Source organism: Pleurodeles waltl, chromosome 11, assembly GCF_031143425.1.
Source record: "Pleurodeles waltl isolate 20211129_DDA chromosome 11, aPleWal1.hap1.20221129, whole genome shotgun sequence".
Taxonomy (NCBI): Eukaryota; Metazoa; Chordata; class Amphibia; order Caudata; family Salamandridae; genus Pleurodeles; species Pleurodeles waltl.
In genome coordinates this window covers 855,298,961-855,323,831 of record NC_090450.1, presented here as the reverse complement: position 1 = coordinate 855,323,831, position 24,871 = coordinate 855,298,961, and the positions used below count along the sequence as shown (strand labels likewise).

At 46.1% G+C, this 24,871-nt stretch overlaps 1 protein-coding gene across 2 annotated transcripts in view; it reads left to right on the top strand.

Moving 5' to 3' along the window:
* The window catches only part of SEZ6L (seizure related 6 homolog like), a 1,547,572-nt gene that overhangs the window by 1,068,773 nt on the left and 453,928 nt on the right, over nt 1-24,871 (top strand). For both annotated transcript variants that reach the window (XM_069214699.1, XM_069214700.1), the window contains exon 8: nt 5,214-5,408. In XM_069214699.1, coding sequence (XP_069070800.1) covers nt 5,214-5,408 — 195 coding nt within the window. The remainder of the gene's footprint in view (nt 1-5,213; nt 5,409-24,871) is intronic.

Genomic DNA, 24,871 nt, shown 5'->3' with positions numbered 1-24,871 from the left:
AGACCAGAAACTTGTACAATGTCCTCTGAGTCAAATGCAGTGTGATACATCTATTTGTGGAGAAATAGGAACCATAAGTGCATACCTTAGTACTTTTGTTAGTGAGGATTTCGCAAGCTAGCATGCGGTAATGTCTTGTGATGGCAGTCAGTTTAGCAAGCCTTGCAATATAATGCGTTTCAAGCACGATAGACATTTCTTCAAGACCTAGATAATTTAACATTGTAAGATGTTCAACAGAAGCAGGCCTGGATTGTCATCGGGTATCACAGGGACCATCAGGCTCAAGATGGTTCTAAGAAAATGTGATTCCACACTCCATGCCAGAACAAATTTCTTGCAACAAACATACCTATATGAAAAATCTATATGCATGCCTCATAGAGAGTAAAACAGCTTTTGACATCTGCTTTTGATACCATATATTGGAATCAACCATGGTAGCAACTAGATCAGTGGACCATACCATCAACTTTATTAAAAGTAATACAGTAACTATACACCAAACCTGGGTATAGGTTAAAAGAGAGACAACACAACTATGTCAAAAAGGATGCACACCAATAGGGGATTAAATAGGGGGTGCTTTTTAGTACACATTTTTCACCTTTATGCTGTTGATATTGGCCCAGCACTAAACTCCCAAAAACCTTGTTCTCTAAAATGAGGATGCTCCTCATTAACTAATATGCAATGCACTGATGACAGTGTTTTGTTTAATCATACCAAAATAGGTACGCACCATACACTAGATGTGTTTGGTAAATAACATAATATAAATGATTTACATATAAACCATTTAAAGTTAAATGTGCTGCTCATTAGCAAGGGTCACAATGCAATATTGATCGTGGAGGATACAAGAGGTAGAAATTAATTTAGCAAACAGAGTTGTTCTAATGAGGAGGTAACCTAGCACATCTGTCGATAATATAATTTAAAGCAGATCACTAACTTTTACATTAGCACATTTATCTGACCCTTCATTAAAACTATTGTTTGATGTTTTGCATGTGGATTTTCTGCCAACAATAATGTATGATTTATAAGTGTTCCTTTCCTGGGTCCCTCCTGTGGAGAAGCTGAACCTTTCTCAGTATTTCATTTTCCAAGGTTGTTTACACAGATCAGATTCTACTTGGATTCAGTTTCCAAAACAATCAATAACCTTACATATGGATTTACACTGATATTGGATGCTAGCTAGGGAAGCAAATCCAGACACATTGCAATCAAAGTTAAGGAACCTGTTAAATGTAACAGCATCACCTCATGGTGGTCCTTGGTTCATCTTTCTGTAAATAGCATCAGATACACTTAGACCCCATGAATTGTGGAATGCAGGATCTCCATGAATTGTGGGAGGCTGGAACTCCATGATCTCCATGAATTGTGGGAGGCTGGTGCACTATGAATTAAGGGATGCTGGACCATCATGAATTATGGGAAGCTGGCACTCCAAGAACTGTGGAAGGTTGAAACTCAATGAACTCCATGAAATGTGGGAAGGTGGAACTCAACAAAATCCATAAATTATGGGAGGCTAGTTCAGCATGAACTCCATGAATTATGGGAGGCTGGAACTCCAAGGACTCCATTAATTGTGGAAGATTGTACTACCATAAATTCAGGGAAGCTAGAACTTCATGAATTGTGGGAAGCTGGAACTCCATCCATTGTGGGAGGGTGGAACTCCACAAATCCCATGAATTGTTTGAAGCTGAAGCTCTATGAACTCCATGAATTGTGTCAAGTTGAATCTATATGAACTCCATGAGTTATGAAAGACTAGACGTCCATGTGTTGCACTCTATCCTTTGTGGGAGGGTGGAACTCCATGAGCTTCATGAATTGTGGGAGACTGAGTCTCCATGAACTTTTGAATTGTGGGAGGTTGCAACTTCATGAACTCTAATAATTGCGGTCAGGCTGGAACTCCATGAACTGAGGAAGGCCGGAACTCCTTGAGTAGGGAGAGTTTGGAACTACACAAATTATGGGAGGCTAAAACTACATCAATCGTGAGAGGCTAGAACTCCATGAACTCCATGAATTATGGCAGGCTGGAACTCAGTGAACTGCATGAATTGTGGGAATTTGGAACCTCGTGACTTGAGGGAGCTGGAACTCCATGAACTCAATTTTGGGAGGGCGGGAATTTATGAAAAAAGGGAGGCTCGACCTCCATTGACACCATGAATTTTAGGAGGCTGGAACGCAATGAATGTTGGGAGGCTGAAACTCCATGAACTCAATGAATTGTGGGAGGCTGGAACTGAATGAATTGTGGAAGGCTGGAACTGAATGAATTGTGGAAGGCTGGAACTACATGAATGTTTGGGAGGCTTGAACTTCCATATATTGCATTAAGAAAAACATCTCTAAACAATGTAGGTTAAATCCTACAGGATGGTTTTACAGGCCATTCTGATTTAAAAAAATGCTCAGTTAGCTAGTTTCGGTCCCAGATGTGAGCAGCCAACAAAAGTATTATTATAAATTTCAATCATAAGGTGAGTTAAAGTTATTTACATATATATATACATATTGGAATGTTTGACGTCTGTGAATGAAAACAAGGCTGGAGAATGCAAAGAGCTGGTAAAAAGTGCCACCTGTGTGACTTATAAATTTGACACCTGTTCATGTCTTTTTACAGCATGGCGCACATAACCACACTTGCTGTCAGGCCATACATTTCAGCTTTAACAGCTTAGATAGCCTCTTTTCATTTAAACAATATAGGCCCTCATTCTGACCCTGGCGGTCGGCGGAGAGACGGCGGTCGGACCGCGAACAGACCGGCGGTATTAAAAATGGCATTCTGACCGCGGCGGTCCCCGCCGCGACCGACCGCCACTTCTCCACTCCGACCGCCGCGGCGGTCATGACCGCGGGGCTGGAGTTTGCGCACTCCGGCCCGGCGGTCGTCCCAAGACCGCCAAGGGTATTATGACCCTGCCTACCGCCGCGGTTTCTTGCGGGCGGGAACCGCCGTGCGAACCATGGCGGTAAGCACTATCGGGGCCAGGGAATTCCTTCCCTGGCACTGATAGGGGTCTCCCCCACCCCCCACTACCCACCCGAGTCCTCCCCCCACACCCTCCACCCCCCTGCCACCCCCCAGAGGTGGTACGAACCCCGTCCCCACCCCCACCCCGACATGCACATACATGCACCCCGACATGCACACACCCCCAACATGCACATATACACACCCCCTACACACACATACACAACGGGGACACATACCCGCACACATACATGCCGACATGCACACCCGCCGAACTAAACACATTGCCCATAGGCACAGCAGCACTCCCCGCCCGCATGCACGCACTCACACACCCCCTCTACACACTCACACGCACACCCCCATGCACGCACACATCACACAACACCCCCCCACCCCCTCCCCTCACGGACGATCAACTTACCTTGTGCGTTGGTCCTCCGGGAGGCGACGGGAGCCATAGGGACGTGACCGCCAACAGAAGACCGCCAACAGAAGACCGCCACACAGAAATGTGGGTCGTAATTCTGGGGGCGGTGTTCTGCTGGCGTGGCGGTGGAGGTTGACCAGTCTCCACTTTCCCGCCGACCGCCAGTGTGGCTGCTGGCGGTATTCCGGCGGAACGCTCCCAGCGGTCGGAATACGCGCAGCGGCATACCGCCGCGGTCGGCGGTCTTTACCGCGGCGGTAACTCGGCGGTCTTGCGAAAAGACCGCCAAGGTCAGAATGAGGGCCATAGTATGTCTGCAACGTGAATATTTTAATGTGATTGTGATTATTAATTTAAGGGTGCTACTCAGTCTGACAGCAGAGGAAGGAAATGCTTACATTATTGCAAACTCAAACGTTTCAAAAACTGATTTATGGTCGAAGGGCGGCCAATTACAACAATGGCACCTATGGTAGAAACTAAACTGCAACCGCATCAATCATTTTGTTAAGTACACGTTTAATATTCGAATACATCTGTGATAATCATCAGCGTCTTGGGTTATAAAGATGTGTCCTCATAAATTTAGATTAACCTAAAACGAATGGCAATACTTGAGAGACAATACCTTAGTTATCACACAATAAATATTTTGTACACATTTTAATACTTGATTAATCCCGTGACTACCAATGTTTTTAGTTTCTGTGTATGAAGCCAGACCAGCGTTGGTCATTTGTGCATGTTTTTATTAAGAGGATTTTAACTATCAATAAAAGAATGTCTTATTCATTCATTCATTTCACGTTGTCTTTATCTACTTCTTAAAGCTGTAGTGATTGACTAGGTCTATACAAAGAGGTGCTAGGAGATTATCCAGATCCCTGCAGGTAGATGCATTGAGTGCCTACACGTCTACTGTGGGATCTCTAGACATCTTTGAAACTCAGACTAGGTCTCAATCTGCAGTGAAATGCAGTCCAACGGCTTCAAGGAGTCGGTCTTCCTTTCACCAACATGCTACTCAAAATGCAGGTGCCGGCACACACATAAAAGTGCATTCTCTGTCCCAGTCTGTACCCGTCACACCCTTTTAAACGCATGCCACGACACAAAGTGGGAAAGAGCACTCTATCTCCCACATGGCATCTGGAGCCTAAGTTGAACTTAAGTGTGAAAAAAGTGAACTGCAGGCATGACGTCTCTGAAGCGTAGTCACAGAACCAGGGCCAGCAGATTTTTATCAATACAGATGGAATGTAAGACTGTAGATTGTAGTACTAATTTTATGGCAGGGGGTGGAAAAGGGATGAAATACATTTTTGGATGTATTGGAATATTACCTAAAACAATTCTGCAGAGTTAGTCTATGTGTGTGCACTCAAGAATCATTGTATAATTCAGTGTTCTCCTCTAACTCACCCAGAACTGCTTTCAAGTAGCATCAACACTTTGTACCTCAGTGATAATGTAAGATGTAAAAGAGATGTGAACGATCATGTGAATACATGTTTTAAAGTGTCACCCACTAGGTCATCTGTCTGTGCATCCAGCAATATATTCTGAGGGCTGCCCGTGCCAATATTCTGTTTTGTTCATAGGAGATGCTAACAGAATTGATGATGGCGCAGAGTTAACATGATGCTTCACCTTAGTATTTCAGTTTGTGATGGTGTTTTTGGATGTCCACCTTAAGTTCAATTGGATCAATGCAGTAATGTGATTTTTGTCATAGAAAATTTAATACCATCTCTTCCATTACCCTTTCAGCTTTCGAACGTGGCCATTGCTATGAGCCATACATACAAAATGGCAATTTTACAACATCAGATCCAACATACAACATAGGAACAACTGTTGAGTTTACCTGTGACCCTGGTCACTCCCTGGAACAGGGCCCTGCCATTATCGAGTGCATCAACATGAGAGGTCCATATTGGAATGACACGGAACCATTATGCAAAGGTAAGTTACGGCAGGTCCTTTCTTCCCATCCTTGAGTGGCAGTGCCGCACCACTAAAAAGTCATCTGTCTCTTTAAAGTTACAGTATTGTTTACAAAATGGATGAAAGGTGATATAAGTATTTCTTTGATCTCTTTTAGGTGGGGGGAGGTAATGCAGTTTTGCCCTACACATAAGACGAGGTTGAAGCTTTAACTAAAATGTAATTATACTAGGTGCGTATTATCCAAGCCCTGGAGAGAGCTAATATGATTTTTTTAGCTGGGAAATTCATTATCTATATTGAATATTACCTAGTATTGTATCATGATTAATCTGCACAGGCAAAGAATGGAACTTCTGGGAGTTTCTTATTAAACGAAATCATAATATCCAAAGAAAATCATGTGCATGCCCTAATCAGGTAATGCAGAGAGTTAGTGCCCCACTCTAGAAGTAGACATTGGAGACACAGAGCGGTAAGTTCTACTGTCTGTTTCAAGCTGTGATATGAAGATCATGCATTAACTGTTATTAATGTATGTGTTAAACTACAGCGCACATTTGTTGAAGCAATGTGTGCAGATTTCTCCTGTGACTATGTGCAGTGTTCATGATATGGCCCCAGGTGGCCATCATGATTCTGTCCTGTGCCTGAGCAGAGTAGCAGAAGGGATCCTTGTGCTAATTTTTTCGCAGTTTCTGTGGTGCATGCCCTACAGCTGTAACTCTGGAATAAACTACATGAGCTGTAGACAGTACTTCTCAGAAACACAAAGCGGTTGTTGCAGCTTATTGCTTCTGAGCGCAATATTTGAAACGCATGTTCCAACTCACAGGGCTACCAAGTTAGTGTGTGCACTGCAGAAATGGCAATTGACTCAAATCAGGCTCACTGATCACTTCGATGAATTTACACAGAATGGGATCATGATATGACCTGTGGAATAAAATATCTGCTTCAGGTAGTTGAGGAAAGTATAAACAAAGAGAACAACCAGAAAGACAAGCTAAATATTCTCAATTCCTGCCTTTGACTATTTTAGTGCAGGAAGGCCATTATAACCAAGGAAAATAACCCAACTGTCTAATTAACTAAATTAGGAGCTAAGGGATACCTGTAGTGTCAGCATTACAGGGTTATTTGTTTAAATAAAAAAACAATGCATATTCTTCCTAAATAATTAATTGATCAACTGCGGAATGATGCATTTTCCTTATGTAAAAGCATAATTTACGGATCCATGTCTAAAAGTATGTACATTCACATTAATTTTAGATTCAAGTATACCTACAATAAGTCTACAATACCAGCGAAATATATTAATGTTTCACAAATACTTGTGCTGGGAAGGTTCTGTGTATGCAACACTAGTACTGTTGAATAACAATGCTTCCATGAATGGAATTTTAAAAATACTACCGTGCTTGCATAGCCCTTTGTGTATGGCAATTGAGGCACTTCTTTCACAAGCTGTGGATGATTGCGCTAAGAACATATTTTCAAAAACTCCTTAAATAACCTACTATTTGTATTTGTTACCTTTTAAGGAAGTTGTGGCCACTCAGCAAGTCTTTCTGGGGGAATTACCTGTTTGTAGTTGCAGGCATCATTCAGACTTAAATATGAGCAGTGCTGCACTGGGAAAATCCGTGTAAGCAAGCAATACACGTATTTCAGTAATCTTGAGGTGAACAAAACATGGATAGACGTAAAACAAAATAGGGCTATTAGTTTCCCATGATGTGAGTTCTGTGCAAGTAATAGGTCCACAATTGTCTTCTTACTGAGAAGTAGGCACCCCAGTGTAGTACTTGACTCTCTCAGGGTAGTGAAGCAGAGCAATTCAACTCCTAATCTATTTCGGTGAGGTGGTGTAGGCTAGTAATCTCAATTTGCTGGCATGCAACAATAACACTCAATAAATTATTGTGCAGTCAGTGATTTTTCTTTGAAAAGGGGAAAGTACATTTGTTATGCGCACATCACTAAACACTATGCATTATTTTAAAAACATTTACATCAGTTAAATGAAAATACATTTAGCGAAATGCTCAAATCACATTTGACTCCTACTGAATCATGACCTCTAAAATCACAATACAACCCACCTACTCTAGATGCAACATCACAATGTAAGGGGTTATCACGTTAATAAAGCAGGCATATTGGCTTTGTCAAGGGTTCACAACACTATAATACAAGGTAAATGTAAGAAAATGAGTTATTAGTTGTACAGGATGTGAGCCCTGCACAAGCAAACAGGCTATAATTGTCTCCTTACTGGGAACCAAGTACCCCATTGTAGCATAAGGCTCTCTCAGGGTAGCGAAGAAGAGCAGCCCAAGGCCTACTCAGGAGAACTGGTGTTGTAAGGCCCTTTTGGACCAGAGTTGGTTCTCCTTGTTTTTAGCTTCATTTTGTACTTCATATTTTATTTGGTAATTGGCGTTATTTTGCTATTACTATTTTTGTTCCACAATGGATGTCAGATATAAAAGCCGAATGGTGGATGAACTACAGCACGTCCATCTGTATTATTGGACTTTTTTTGCTCATGCAGGATCATCCCCAATCTTTTTGCCTCCTGCCTCCTATTTTTTCTGACCTGTTGCTGTTGGATTTTGAACTCTGAGCACTTTACCACTGCTAACCAGCGCTAAAGTGCATATGGTCTATGTGTAGATTGTATGTAATTGGTTTATCCATGATTGGCATATTTGATTTACTAAGTAAGTCCCTAGTAAAGTGCACTAGAGGTGCCAGGGCCTGTAAATCAAATGCTACTAGTGGGCCTGCAGCATTGGTTGTGCCACCCACATAAGTAGCTCTGTAATCCTGCCTCAGACCTGCCACTGCAGTGTCTGTGTGTGCAGTTCTTTAACTGTAAATTCAACTTGGCAAATGTACCCACTTGCCAGGCCTAAACCTTCCCTTTTCTTACATATCAGGCATCCGTAAGGTAGGCCCTAGGTAGCCCTAAGGGTAGGGTGCAGTATATGGTTAAGGTAGGACATATAGTAATGTGGTTTACATGTCCTGACAGTGAAATATTGCTAAATTCGTTTTTCACTGTTGCAAGGGCTGTCCATTTCATAGGTTAATATGGGGGCTACCTTTAAATATGATTAAAGTGTATTTAATTTAATTTAAAAATACATCTTTTAGTAAAGTTGATTTTAAGGCGTTTAAAAATGCCACTTTTAGAAAGTGAGCATTTTCTTGCTTATACCATTTCTGTGACTCTGCCTGCTTGTGGATTCCCTGTATGGGTCAGTTTGACAGTTTGGCTGTTTGCACCTCACACTTGACAGTGACACAAATGGAGCTGGAGTATAGTCTGCATTTCCTGATGAGCAACCTGTGCTATGAGGAAGGGGAGGAGTGGTCACTGACACCTGAAAGGGCTGTGCCTGCCCTCACACAATGCAGTCCCCAACATCCTGGTGAGTGTCTGGGGCCTGGCCTGGGCAAGGCAGGATTTCACATTCAAAAGAGACTTTACTTTGAAGTAGCCCTACTTCAAAGGAGAAATTGGGTATAAGAAGGGCACCTAAAACCACAGACTTTAGAACACTTCTGAAAACCAAGAGGAACCTCTGCCTGGAGAAGAGCTGAGGAAGAAGAGCTGCCCTGCCTGTGACTGTGCTTTGTGGAGCTATCCTGGAGTTGCTGCTTCTGCCAGAGTAAGAGGGCAAAGACTGGACTTTGTGTGCCTTCCATCTTGTGAAGATCTCCAAGTGGCTGATTTAGAGCTTGCTTCCTGTTGTTTGAAGTCTCAGGGACAGTAAAGACTTCTCTCTGCCAGCACCTGGAGTCTCTGGAGAGACTCCTACTCTGCCCTGTGGAGCCCATCCCATTCCTCGAACCCTGAAAGGACAAGCTGGCAGCCTAAGAGGAGGAAATCCACGCACAGAGCGCCGTGCGGGGAAAAGATCGACACAACTCCGATCTGCGGCTGAAGAAATGACGCGCCGCCAGATCTGAGGCTGAAAAGCGACGCTCGCCGGAAACGCGCCTGAAGAATAGACGCATGGAGCTGGAGGAACGACATGCAGCATCGTGGACGGAGGCTGGGAGATCACAACCCGCGCTGCGTGGTTTTCGGATCATCATACAGCTTGATTTCCGACACAAGTACCTGGGCGTGTAAAACAACGCAAGGCCTGCCCGGACCCGAGAGTGCTGACCGGATTGACGCATCGCTCGCCTGCAGAGAGAAGAAACGACGCGCCCGACCCGACAAAAGGAGAAACAACGCAAGGTCTCGCTCGTGAGTGAAATTGATGCATCGCAAGCTCTTTTTGACGCACAATCGCACGTGCGGGGTTATTTTTGAAGCACCCAAGGTACTTTTTCACGCTAACAGTGTTAGTGTTGGTTTAAAACTACTTAAGGACTCTTTTTGCTTTTTAATTGATAATTTGACTTGCGTATTATGGAGTTTTGCCGTTTTAGTCTTGTTTTGTTTAGATAAATATTTTCTATTTTTCTAAACTGGTATTGTGTCATTTTGTAGTGTTTTCATTAAGTTACTGTGTGTGTTGGTACAAATACTTTACACCTAGCACTCTGAAGTTAAGCCTACTGCTCTACCAAGCTACCAAGGGGGTAAGCAGGGGTTAGCTGAGGGTGATTCTCTTTTACCCTGACTAGAGTGAGGGTCTTTGCTTGAACAGGGGGTAACCTGACTGTCAATCAAAGACCCCATTTCTAACATGTATCATGAACATATGATAGGGCACTTTGGCATACCTTTAATGGAGGAGCTAAACAACCACTGCTCTTCATCTTTCCAAGCAGTACGGTTCTACAGTGTGCAGCCTGCTGTCTTTGGTGCCCTTTTGAGTGTACATTGGATGTGTGTCTTGCAATGCAATTGGTACTATCTACAGACATGAATCTGCTTACGTTCCCATTGAGGGCTCATTTTCAGAGTTGTCCTGTGAGACTATGGTTGCTTCAGGATGCCTTTTATGAGCCACACTGTATGGAAATGGATTCTATGGCTCCAAGAGTGTTTTCAATTGGCTCAACAACTGCGGGCATTGCACAGGAGGCTATTTTCTTGGTGGAGGCTGAGGCTCTGGATTATGTCTCTTCATTCGATTTACTCATCAAGGCTTTGGTGGTTATGTCATCTGCAGATGTGGGATCCCTCTTGAATTCCATCTCCACTGATGTTTGGGATGACGTCATTGCTGCTTCTGATGACACTTAAATTCAGCCTTTGTTTTTAAATAAATTCTTTGTTTTAATTGGCTCATTTTTTAATTGTTTGAACTGCTTGTTTGTGTGAACATTTTAATGCCTTTTAGTATTTTATATGTTCTTTCTTTTAGAATCTGTCTTTCTCACTGTCATGGGAAGGGTGTCGTAAGGACCTTTTGGATACAAGTTTGTTCTTCCTTTTTTTTAGCTTCATTTTATATTTTACATTTTGTTAGTCTCAGCTCGGCTACTTTTAGCAAGGACATTTGCACGCACTTTTTGAATTATATTCTTCTCGGAAAAAATGATACAAGTTGCTTGTTTAGTTAGCCTTTGCATAACACATAATCAGTGCTTTGTGTAGAAGGCTATGTTGCCTGTTCAGGAAACAACTTCTAACATCTGGACACAGCATTGCATCAGAGCTGTGCTTCCAGCACACTATGGCTTTATAATATAAATGGTGCACCCACCCGGAAGGGGCAGAGGGCACTCCAGCCACGACCATCCTAGGACAACATGTTTGACATGCAACTTTGCTGGTGCTAATCTACCAATCTCCTGAAAGGATTGCCAACTACATTACAGCCCAATTCCTGACACTCTCTTCAGGTATGGGGTTGGGGCTAATCCCTTAAATTGGGTCAGACAAAATGGTAAAGCTGCAATGCTCTTAGCATAGTCTTAGGGTTAGATAGGAACCTCCAGAACCTATAGAATATCTAGAACCACATTCATCATGGTTGGATTGTATATCTTCTTTACCATGTTTGTAATGCTGATTACTTTGCTCTGCGTCATCTGCCTAATTATCACAGCTCACTCTTTTTCTGCCAGATTGCTATTGTTTCAATAATAGTATTAAAATCTTACCTCACATATTTTTGTGTCTACCTTGGCATAAGGTGGACACAAAAGGGTAATATCTGTTTCCATGCCTTCCTTTGGGAGTCAGAGTGTCATTTTCAGGTTGCCATAATCACCTTTTACCCCAGTAGGTTTGGGGGTTTGGGTGAGGCAGTGTGAGCTAGGCAGGAATGGGGCCAACAGTTATTGATTGTGTGGACGGACTCAGTTTACTACATTCTAAAGTTCTGCTGTCCTAAATATACAGTCCTATTATCTGAGTAGGAACTGTAAAATCATGGTGCCACCAATGTATTAAGGTCAGGTATTTATTTAACGGGTCTCCTGAGTTGTTTTCTCTTATGTGCCCAAGATGCCCTATTCACTGTTATACGGAGATGTCTGTAGTGTTAGGGAAATATCCTCCTCAGCGGTATAGGTAGCACATAGGTTGTTCAAGCTTGAACCTTTAAACAAAACTCCACTTAGTATGTCCTTCTCTGAATTCCATTTTTTTAAAATGGCAAATTCAGTTGTTATTCCTGTAAATTATAGACATGCTGTCACACAACATCTCCCTAAAAATGGGCTACCAAATAGGGGTGGCAGTGTTACATTTGTGGTTGAGGCACACAATGCGTACAAAACTGAAACTTATTACTCATGGGTCACCATACCTGCAGTCAATGCCAGTTTACATACTTTTCATACCTATCCGATGGCTAACCCACCAGCACAATATAGAGCATACAACTACTTTGAAATACCTTTTAAATATCAGGAACATGAAAACGGATTCCAAGACCCCCCTACCATATGTCGTTGAACACGTTAGATTAGGTCCCCTTAGTAACAACAGGTCCACATGGCACATTCTAGCTGCCTACACACCATACCCAAACATACCAAATTTAGCAGCAGCCAATCTGCACCTATTATCTAATAATGGTTAGATGATGTAGGCATTTAACACAATTTGAAATGCGAACAATGAACACTGCACCAGCGAGGGCTGCTCAACCTATCCAACCAGAAGTATCTACACCTGGGATTAACCCAGTGACTATCTAACCAGAATTGTCTACACCTGGGATTAAGCCACTGACTATTAATGCTATTATGCATAAGGTACTAACTGGACGGAGGAAATTCTTTTCTGGGTTGCTCAAAAACAAATACATTTGAAGCAGTTATTCCCGATATGGGACCCTACGATAAACATTGTGCTTGCCACTGGGTTAGTGCCCTCTATTGATGACTGTGCAACATGGGGTACATTCTTTTCGCGATATATGTCATAACCTATGGTACACTATCTCCTACTGTTTTACCAGAAGTGTTAAAACAGATATAAAATGAATACAGGGCTTCACCTGCCCTAGACTTGGGGGTGAAGTTAATTGGCAACTTTGCCACAGTATCCTCAATCATTTTTCGGAAACATAAAAAGGAAGCTGCAGTATTGTTGGTTCGTCAACATCTTGTGCAAGTTCCTTTAATAGATCAGGAGCGCAAGTTACCAAAACGTATTGCAGAAACCTATACAGATATAGATCCCAATAATTTAGGGGCCAGACAGAATAAACCACAGCTTAAGTTAATCATAATAAGGATAATACCAAGCGAGCACAGGAGTTTTCTGACAAATGCCTGGACAAACAAAATTCAAATAAAGATAAAAAGAAATGACGGGGAGAATCTCTGCAGCCAAAGAGCTCTGAGAAACATTATTATTTACATGACAGTGATAATTTGAAACAGCCTGACAAGTATCAGTACACTGACACACACCCTTTTCATTCCTTTTAGGACTCATCTAACATACGTCCTGAGAGAGCGGGGTGGTCAGAGTGCAGACAAGAAGAGTACGTGAAACTGAGAAAGGACTCACAAAGCTCGTCTGACAACATCATTAAAGTGGAAGAGAAACTTCCTCAACAAAAAACCCAATTCCAAAAGAAGGTTGTTGAAATTTCAGCAAAATAGCCATACATACTGAGAATATCACTGCAGGACAGGAAATGGGCAGGGACTCTGCTGGACAGCGCAGCAGGTTAGCTTGCTAGAATCTTCAAAAGTTTCTGGGTGTGAAAGCAATTAACAACTACAATAAAGTCAAAACCCCAGATTGGCGAGTTGCCCCTCCAGACTAAGGCCCAGATTCTCAAAGTTTAGAACTGGTGTAGCTTTTTTAATGCCAAACCGACGCTAAACCTTTTTTGGCATTCACATACCAAGGCAAATAGATATTTGTGTTGGTTTGTGTGGCAAAGTAACGCAAAGTAGCATGAAACGCTGCTTTGGATTACTTTGTGTCAAGGGGGGGGCGTTACATGGGTCGTACATGGGTGTACCCGTGCTACCACTGAAATTTGATGCTAAACCCTATTCTGGAGGATCAGAAGAAAGGGTTTAGTGCCAAAAATTAACGCCTTTTAAAAGCAGGCACAAAACAGAGAAATGCTTTCATTTCTCCCTGCTTTTCCTACTTTGCATGTGTGCTGCACTGTACAGCACTAATGCAAAGTGGGAAAAGCATTTGCACTTGTTTAGGCATAGTATTTTGTACAGGAAGGATACCCTTCCTGTACGAAACCTATGCTACACTCACACACACACACCCTAACACTATGGCCCTAAGGTGTGTGCATGGCGCAGGCCAGCTGATATGAGTGCGGGTGCTAGGGAGAGGGGAGGAGGGTGCCATTTCTATGTGAACATGGTGCTCTCCTACTCGCTCCTTGTCACTCAGTGCAGCGCAGTTTGTTTTGGATACTGCACTGCGCTGTGTGACACCTACCAGAATCTGGGTCTAAGTTTATAATTTAAACATACAAATTGAGGGGGACATAATGAGCACAATTAAAGCCATTCTCTGGGAAAGATTAACACTTCATTATGACATTCTTTTGGTTGAAAAGGACTGGCCACCAGAGTTTGTTAGAATGCTCCCACAAGGAGAAGATGTGTTTTTATCATCTTTCTCAGTCCTTGTTCGTGAGCAAGTAAAACAAGCATACGCTGCAGAATGGGCTCTTGTACAAGCCTTAGCACTATACTGCAACCAAGTGGGCTGGGATAGGGACTCTTCTTATCATCTCATAGCCATAAGGTCCTGCCCACAAGTGCAAACAAAATACCTAATAAAACACAAAGCAAAAGCCCCAGTGCGAGAAATTCTCTCACAGCCTGAGTATCGGGTAGTAATAGAACCCTGTGTATCTCCTATTCCTTGCTCCCATTAGCTTCGCCTGATCACTCATATAGAATAGTCTTAGATTACAGACATTTAAATAGCCACATCCACACATTTGCAATGCAAAAATCAAATAGTACAGCACTAATGAACAATATTGTCTGTAAAGGTGAGAAACAACTTTGGATGTTTTTCTACCAAAACATAGTGCCTAAATGCAGGGATCTAGCCATTTTTTCCATGCTCTGCTGTCGGAGCTGTTTTTGTCATCTCCTCCGAGGTATAAGAAGAGTCCAGGGCTGTTCTATGCCCATGTAACATCAATATTACATGATATTGATCCAGAAGTATTGTCCTATGTCGATGACATATCTCATAGGCAATGACTTAAACACTCATTTGTCCAGAGTATATCAAAGTGTTTTGGGATTTTCAGAACATGGCTATCAATTTAATTTTAACCACTTAGCTGCTGGGCCTTTTCCCCACCAGTGCTGACTCCTTTTATGGCTATTTGGGGTAGTTCACGGTTCAAGATCCATACATTTTTCCATATAAAGTATCCACGCCAAATTGGTGTCCTTTTTTTCAACATCCTGGAGATTGTAAAGCTACCCAGGGTTTGTGGATTCCTTTGGAGGAGGCTGAAAAATTAGGCAAAATATAGCAAAATGTTGAGATTTCTTAGAAATTTTGCACCCTATTTCAGCCGACACCTATGGAAACCTAGCCAATCTGTACATTTTTAAAAACTAGACACCCAGGTGCATCCAGGGTGGACTGACTTGCATGACATTCACCACATTTCCTTACCCAGAATACCTTGCAAACCTCAAACATTAACTAAAATAACACATTTCCCTCGCATTTCTGTCATTGAAAATTCTGGAATCCGTGGGGAGCCACAAACCTCCTTACGCCCAGCATTTCCCAAGCTCTCCTGCTAAAAATGGTCCCTCACTTGTGTTAGTAGGCCAAGTGCCTGCAACAGGAAGTGACCCGAAACGCAACGTTGACATAGTCCATTTTCCCACCGAAAATGGAACTTTTTTTCCAATGTGCATAGCTCAAGATTTTGGACCATAGTTAGGGAAACCTAGCCAACCTGTATATTTTTAAAAACTATGCAGGGTGAGCTTACTTGCATGGCTTCATTGTGTTTTTGTACCCAGAATCCCATGCAAACATCAAACTTTGTTTACAAAAATCACATATTCCTCTCATTTCTGTGATGGAAAGTTCCGGAATCTGGGGGGAGCCACAAACTTCCACGTGGCTTTTCCCTAGTGTTCCTGATAAAAATAGTTCCTCACTTCTGTGGTTAAGCCAACTGCTTGTGGCAGGAAATAGCCCAAAATGCAAATGGGAAAGGCCCAAAATGCAACATGGACACACAACATTTTTCCACCAAAAACGGAACCTTTCTTCCAAAGCAGGTGGCCTGAGTTTTTGCAACATAGCTCAGCTGGCACCTTGGGAAACCTAGCCAACCTGCACATTTATCTAAACTAGACACCTAGCGGTATGCAGGGTGGGCTGACGTGGGCTGACTTGCATGGCTTTCACCATGTTTTTAGAGAAGCTCAAAAAAACACATTTTCCTTATTTCTGTGATGGAAAGTTCTGGAATCTGGGTGGAGCCACATACTTCCCTCCACCTGGCATTCCCCCAGGTCTCTCGATAAAAATGGTACCTCGGCTATGTGGGTAGGGCAAGTGCCTGCAACAGGAAATGCCCCAAAACATATTGTGGCGATGGGGTGTGGCCCAGGGTCCGGAGATGGGCCGATTCGAGCCCTAGTGAGAGCGCCGAGTTGGGGACTGGCCCGGGGAGCTGTGGTGCCATTGCCGCGACTCCAAAGAGTTTTTTTGGGTGGATTCGGACCAGCCGGCTGGAGAGGGGACCGGTGGCCTATCTCCGCGGTCGGAGCCGCGGCCTCGAGTTGCGAGGCGGGCCGCCGCGGGCAGAGGCCGACGGCCCGGAGGCGGCTGGCGCCCGGCCGGGTCTCCCCGCTGCCTCGGAGGTGCTGGGGCGGTTGGCAGGGTCCCGGGGGGCCTGCCCTGAGGAACGGTAGGGCGGCGCTGATGCGGGATGCGGGCACGGCCCCTGTGAGCGCTGGGGCCGGCCCGTGAATACGTCGCCTGGCCTGGGCGGGGCACAGAGACGCCGTGGAGGTGGTGCAGCCCCGAAGTTGAGCCCGGACCGGCTGCCACATCGGCGAGAGGGGGCTGGAACCCCGAGAGTGGTGAGAGCGGTGGGGGGACCGGCTGCTGGGCGGCCCCGGCGGCCTCTGAGGGCCCCTGCAGAAGCATCGAAGGCCGGCGAGGCAGGTGGAAGAGCACCCCGGCTTGGGGCAGGAGCCGACTGGCGAAAATGCTGGGCTGTGGTCCCTCGGAGCTTGACTGGGGGCGAAGTGAGGCCGGCCCCCTGGCAGGACTTAACCAGCGAGGGAGAGAAAAGATCCGCGAAGATGCCGAGTGAGGAGGCAAACCCTGCAAAAGAAGCAGAGGGCAGACTATCTGGCGGGTGGAGCCCGCGGGCCTCTCCAAGTACCCTGGAGCGCCAACGGCCCCTACGTGAGTAGCACTGTGGATGGAGTGAGTGTGCCTGGTCGTGACGCTTGCGCTGCAGGGGGAACAGTGAAGAAGTGGTTAAGGTACCACGAGGAAGGGCGACCGAACCGAGACCACGACACACTAAAGGAGTGTAGCCCTAGACACGGAGTGCGCGGCGGAGCGGTCAGGACCACAGGAGCTGTAAAGAGTGGCAGTTTGCCACGAACTGACAACGGGGGGCCCCCAGCTCTGCAACCGGAAATCAGAGGCGACCGGTGGGGTGACTGGAACCTACTTGGGACTGCCTAGGGGCCACGGAGCGGCCTACTAAGTCCAGTGCTCTGTGGCAAGAATGGAGAAGAACTCACAAAGAAGCGGACGCACAGGACCATGCACACGTAAAAGTACAGGACACCTTAGATAAAATACTAGGGGCAATAGAAGACACAAAGACAACATTACAACGGGACATCAACCAAGTCGCAGTCGAGGTGGGTCTACTGAGAGCGGACCACCATAAACTGGTGGACAGAGTTAAAGAAACGGAATCCACGTTGGCGGACATCATACCGAAGCAGAAAGACCTGGCGGCTGAAGTGACTTCCCTTGCTGACAGAGTGGCACGACTTGAAAAGAGAGCTGAGGACGCGGAAGGGAGGAACAGGAGGAACAACGTACGCGTGGTGGGCCTCCCTGAGGGGGCCGAGGGGACAAACATGATGGAATTTCAGGAGAAGTGGTTCAACACGACAGTTGCACCTGGGTGCCTGACTCCCTTTTACACGCGGGAGCGGGCGCATCGGGTGCCATCGAGGCCTCTTGCCCCTGGTAGACCTCCCCGTGCTGTGATCGCCAAACTATTACATTATAGAGACAGAGACATCCTCTTGCAGAAGGCCAGAGAGTCTGGCCCGTTTAAAGTAGCAAACGGGGAGGTGACACTATTTCCGGACTTTACACTGGAGGTTCAGAACAAACGTGCATCATTTCTGGCTGGCAAGAGGGCCCTAAGAGAGGAAGGGATCCAGTATTTGCTGCTCTGTCCAGCCAGATTAAGAGTGATGTTGGAAGGGAAGACCATGTTCCTCCAGTCTCCAGAGGAGGCATGGGAATGGATAGAGTCACATGGATCCCAAACAGGGCGATCGGCGTGAGGAGACCCGGCTGGGAGTGGGCCTCGCCGGGCCCCGAGGGGATGGAGAACCAGAGATCGGCCACAACTAACGCCAACGCAAACGCAGAAAGAAAAGGGCGGGAAAGTGGCCCTGGAGGCGGCGGCCCGCGTGGGCGGAGAGGTGTCTCCCCAGGAGGGCTCCGAGGGGGAGTCGGACGACACACTGGTGTCCTCTGCCGGAGAGTTGGGGTGCTCGGCTCGTGCCCCGAAAGTGACCCCGCTAACAGCTGACGAACTTGGCTAATCCAAAAGTCGCAAAAGGCCCTGGAGATATGGCACAACGTGAGAACAAGTGGCCCCTCCGGACCTGGCCACCCCGCTGATCAGAACCTCGCCGGCCTAGCCAGGCTGGCGAGTACTGCAGACACACGTTTGAACAAGTTGCACTGTTGCACAGGTTACTGGGCAACCTACAGTTTGGGAGGCGCCCTGGGGTTTGGGAGTTGGGGAACACAGTTACAAGTTAAAATGGCAAAGTTGGTGGTGAAGCCCGACTATAGCAAAAGGCTGAATATGCGAAGGGGCAAATCGGAGCCCCGGGAGAGCCGGGGACACTTTTACCAGACTGATATTCAGAGATGGCAGACTACAATCTCTTAACATGGAACGTAAGGGGGATGGGCACGCCGGCTAAGAGACATAGAATTCTCTCCTACCTAAAGAGAAGGGGGGTACAGGTGGCAATGCTGCAGGAGACTCATCTGGCATCAGGGGAGGGAGAAAAACTGAGGCGCAGATGGAGGGGACAGGTGTTTGCCACAGAGTATTCGGCTTACGCAAGGGGTGTACTGATATGGATCAGAGCAGGGGTCCCGCTAACAGTAGACGCCTCCAACATAGACCGGGAGGGCAGATTTGTGATACTGGAGGGGAGGCTACATGGTACCCCAATAGTCCTGAGTTGCATCCACGCCCCTAACCAGGACCAGGTCTCCTTCATGACAGGTTTATCGAGCCACCTCACCCGCCAATGCACTGGAGAATTATTAATTGTGGGGGACTTCAATGCAGTACTAGATATAAACGCGGATAGGTCAACCCCGCCACTACAAGGGGCAGTGGCAACTAAAACAGCCAAAAGACTGTGCGAATGGTTGAGCACCTGGGGGCTGATAGATGTCTGGCGAGAGCAACACCCAAATGTTAGTGACTACTCGTATTACTCGGGCATCCACCAGGTGCACACCAGAATTGATAGAGTGGTGTGCACAGCGGGTCTGATGAGTAACATGACACGCTCTGAATACCTTGCCCGCACCTTATCTGACCATAATCCCCTGTTGCTGATGTTGAGGGCATCAGAGGATAGATCCCCCATACCGTCGTGGAGATTAACCCCCGTAGCACTTGAGGATCAAGCATACAGAGAGGCCCTGCGCTGCCACCTGGCAGAACATATCGAGATAAATAGTGGATCCACCCCTTCTAGGGCTACGGAATGGGAAACACTCAAGGTGGTGACGAGGGGCTTCTGCCTGGGACAGTCGGTGGGCGTGAAACGTACACTCGAAAGGGAATTGGTTACCCTGGAGAAGGACATTCATGAGGGGGAACTGAGACAGGGTCTTGAAGCTCAGGAGAACGAGGAATATAACTGTGTCCGCAGAGAGCACTCCCGGATGGAGGAGCAGCTTAGGTGCCACAGCAGGCAAAAACATCTGGCATCCCTACAATCAGAGGAGGGCAGATCGGGGAGACTACTGGCGTGGCTGGTGCGACCAGGAGGGTATAGCGAGCCCATTACGAGTGTACTAGATGGAGGGGGACTCCGCAGACTCAGACCAGGCCCCATAAATGACGCATTTAGGGAATACTATACACGGCTGTGTGGGAGACCTGGCAACCTGGGAACAGAGGCCTTTGATAATTTTTTACAGCAAATCCCAATGCCAACACTGAACTCAGAAGAGAGAGATAGCCTGGGGGGTCCAGTGACAGCGGAGGAAGTAAGCGAGGCCATAGCGCAATTATCCCCCGGGAAGACCCCTGGTACAGATGGTCTCCCCGTGGATTTTTATAAAAAATATAAATCTCTATTGGCTCCCCAACTTGTGGAAATGTACACAGAGGCATTACACTGCAGGGAGTTGCTACGCACATTACGTGAGGCCTTGGTGGTGCCACTCCCCAAGACAAACGCCAGGGAAGCATCGGTGACGGACTTTCGTCCTTTATCGATGCTAAACAGCGACTTTAAGATCCTCAGTAAGATCATGGCCAGCTAGTTGCTCCCTCTCATGACCACACTTGTGCATGCGGACCAGAACGGCTATGTTCCTGGTCGTAACACCTCCCTGAACCTGAGGCGGATCTTCGCTGTTCTGCACATGCCTAACGAGTTGAAGCCGCCGGCGGAGGTCTTGCTTGCTGTGGACTTCGAAAAGGCATTCGACTCGATCAAATTGGACTTCCTTAGAGCTGTGATGCTGAAAATGGGACTCGGGGAGGGTTGGGTAAAATGGGTGGAGTTATTGTACTTGTCCCCACTAGCAAGGGTGAAGACGGGCAGAACGATATCTAGTGCATACCCAGTATTTCGGGGAACCAGACAGGGATGCCCCCTGTCCCCATTATTATTTGCCCTGGCAATTGAACCCCTGGCGTCCCGACTGTGGCGGGAAGGTGTAGGTAAGGGAATTGAGTGGGGGCCAACTGAACATATTGTCTCTCTGTACGCCAACGATATACTTGTATACTTGAGGGATGGGACCAATGGTCTTCCATTGGTTTTGGAGATCCTGTAGGACTTCGGAGTGTTAACTGGGCTACGCCTTAATCGAGGGAAGACATTTGTATTTCCAATGTGGCCAGGAGGTGCACGCCCTGGAGCATGCCCAATGGACATGAACTGGGCCCCGGGGACGTTCAAATATTTGGGCATTCAAGTGTTCCACGAACTAAGTGATCTCCGGGATGGTAATCTTGGCAGGGCACTCCGATCCCTGCGGTCCTCGTTGGGTTCTGCCGCTCACTAAAGTTAACAATAATGGCCAGAGTAGCGCTATCCAAAATGATTATGCTCCCTTGCCTACTCCACTACTTTGCTAATTTACCACTACTGGTCCCCTCGGCGTGGTTTCGCGAGTTGAACGCTTTGCTCAGGGAGTTAATATGGGATGATGGCCGTAGACGCACGGCACTGAAGACCACTTGCAGGCCGACTCATATGGGTGGACTGGGTGCCCCTGACTTTGAGGCATATTATTTAGCATCACAACTACAATGGGTGACTGGTTGGCTGGTGGGTAGGGGACATCTGGATTTGTGCACTGCTTACGGTGAGATAGACACAGCTCGGATTGTAGCACGTATGGCAGGCAGGAAGATTCCCCCCTTAGGGGACAACATAATGAACAGTGTAGCAATGAGATGCTGGAAACAGTGCACGAGAAGGGTTGGAGTGGGCCCTCCATACTCCCCGGCCTTGCCGCTATCGGTCCTTGCTCTGGACCCGGGAGGAAAAGGACAGGGGGGCCTGGGGTTGGGACCATGGACGAGAGCAGGAGTAGTGACAGTGGGGGGGCTGTTCAACGAAGGGGTGCTGAGGAGCTTCACTGACCTATCGGGGGGGGGAGTTCCTCAGGGACAGTTTTACTCCATAGGAAGTTGGTGCATAACTTGAAGGACCATTGGGACACGATTAATGCGGAGCCCACTGTCCACGGGGTGTTACATCTCTTGATGACCTCAGGAGAGGAACCCCATTTGGTTGCCAAAATATACCGAGCCCAGATTGAGGCTTCATTAGACCCTCTGCACTCGCTTAGAGAAAGGTGGGCGAGACCGATTGGGTGGGACATGTCTGAGGCAGAATGGAACAGAGCACTGGCTAGTCCCAGGATGATCTCACGCAACACGAGATTAAGATACATCCAATACAACTACTTACATAGGACGTACCTGACTCTCCACCGACTGGTCCGTATATATCGGGGGACCCCCAGGACATGCCCCAGATGTAGTGACGAGGAAGCCGACTTTGATCACATGGTGTGGGGATGCCCGGTACTCCAGGCTGGTTGGGGGGCGATGATGGTGGTCCTGTCAGAATTATTTGAGGCGGAACTGCAGCCAACACCGGGTGTGTGTTTACTGGTCCTCAAGGCCGGTGCCCTGCGGGGGGAAATGAGGGGACGCTTCCTGGACCTGACTCTGGCTCTTTATAAAAGACTGATCACAAGGGGCTTGAAGGCCTCATGCCACCCCTCGCTGGTTGAATGGAAAGGCGATGTTGCGAGATGGACCAGGGCTGAACTGCAGGTAGTAAAGGCGGAGGAGGCCAAGGGAGTTCGCCAGACCCCCGTTGCCCTGGAGTGGGAGGACTTAGTGACAAGCTGGGATGACGTGATGAGGAGACAGATAGCTCCTGAGGGGGTAGGATGAGTTGCCCAATACGTCCAACAGACTTGGCCCTTGGGGAAGGTCCCTGGAACTACAGTAGATGTGGGGCATTGACGGACACACCAATAGGTCGCACCCAATGACAAAGGGTAGAGATGGACTGGACACAAATAGCAACATAACTACTGGAAGGGGGGGAGAACGGATGGCTGGCCATCCTCGCTCATTGAAGTGCCCCAGCAGAGTCTCCCTAGAAAAGATGCCAAGGCCCACCCACATAAGCCATTAAGTTTATATATAGTTTGAAGTTGAGTTAAGACTGTTATGAGGTCACATAATTCAAAATGGTAACAAGAAATCACAGAGTAAATAACCACTTAAAGTAGGAATGTTAATATATTAGAATCAGTGATTAACGAACACTAAATGGCAATCAAAATGATTAAGGAATTATGTAACAGAGTATCTGTAAAGTATAACAGTAGCACAGATTGTTTGATGGATGTGTATGATAAAAACAAGATGTTACCGCAAATGGACTTGCATATGTAAGACAGCGAATAGTTAATAAACATATATTTGAAAAAAAAATACATATTGTGGCGATAATGATAACTTTGTGTGGTTTCCACAGGTTTCTTTTTACCCAGAATACCCAGCAAAGATAAAACATTGAATAAAACACAATGTTTCCTTGCATTTCTGTGACGTAAACTACAGGAATATGCAGTGATCCACAAATTTCTTACCACCCTGCGTTCCCCAACTTGTCTTGATAAAAACACTATCCCACTTGTGTGCCTGGGCTTAGTGCCCATGACAGGAGGGCTACTGTTGACCCTGGGGTGATCCAATCCTGATAAGGGCACAGGCACACAAGTGGGTTAGCCTTTTTATCACGACACATGGGGAAACACTGGGTGGGAGGAAATTTGTGGATCCCTGCACATTCCTGTAGTTTGTGTGACAGAAATGCAGGGGAAAATAGTGTTTTTATTAAACGTTTTACCTTTGCAGTGTATTCTGGGTTAGAAAACTTTGGAGAACCCACACCACCATGGACTCCCCCGATTCCTCAAACTGAGTGAGCATATCTACCTCAAAAAATAAGGCAGACATGCTGGGGAATTTTTGCAATGTTCCCTAAAGAGAACGTCATAAACTATGAAGAAGGGGAGTTTTTATCACACTGGGTGGTCTGTGAGAATGTAGCATATGTCCCATCCACTTTTATGTGCAATGCTGTGACTGTTATGCACTTATCATACAGCAAACTGAACATCTACTATGTTCTGACAGGGGATGAACATGGCAAGCAGGTCAAACCTGCTGACCCATACATGTCAGTAATTCAGTGCAAGTGCAGCACCAATGGGTTTGAATCCATAGGTGTAGATGATGTCATGGCATATGTATCTATCTGTACTACCTTTACACTCTGCCTTCTACCTATGCAATATCCCTGGGAAAGCACACCTACTGTAAGCTTTTCTTACCCATTCATTTCTCTGCCCACATCAGAGTCCTGTCTAATCCTGTATTATAACTGCCAAGGGAACCTATATTAATGCCTTCCATCCCTAGCTGCTTGAGGCTCAAGCAAACGTGTCTTGCATGCACCATTAGAGCACTTACTATGCTAAATCCAACTCCTTCCAGTTTGCGGATGCAAGTTGGGCGTGTCCAAGTATGCCTTGCAAGGCCTATTACTCAAACTGAGCGAGCATATCTACCATTTAAACTAAGGCAGACACTCTGGTGAATACTGCCTATGGTCTCAAAAATAAAAAGCCACACAACTATCCTGTGGGACTCATTGACCAACACTTCTACTTTTGCTTTGAAAGTGAAGCTACACATTGAGTTTCCACTCTTTCAAAGCAAGTAGAAATGTTGGTGAATATGTCCTGCAGGGCATTTGTTTGAGTTATTGCACTTCTTGTTGGCAACAAGGGTGGTCCTTTTGTAGCATACGTAAGTTCTCTAACAAGCACTTTAAAATTCAGTCACGCCTTTAACATTTTTCCACACAGGGTACTTTGTGACAATGTGGCATATGTTCTGCCACTTGTATGTGCAGTGTGGGGAATGAATGCATGTTAATTGTTGAACAGAACACCTATCAAGTTCTGATGGTGAATAAAGGTGTTGAGCAGTGCA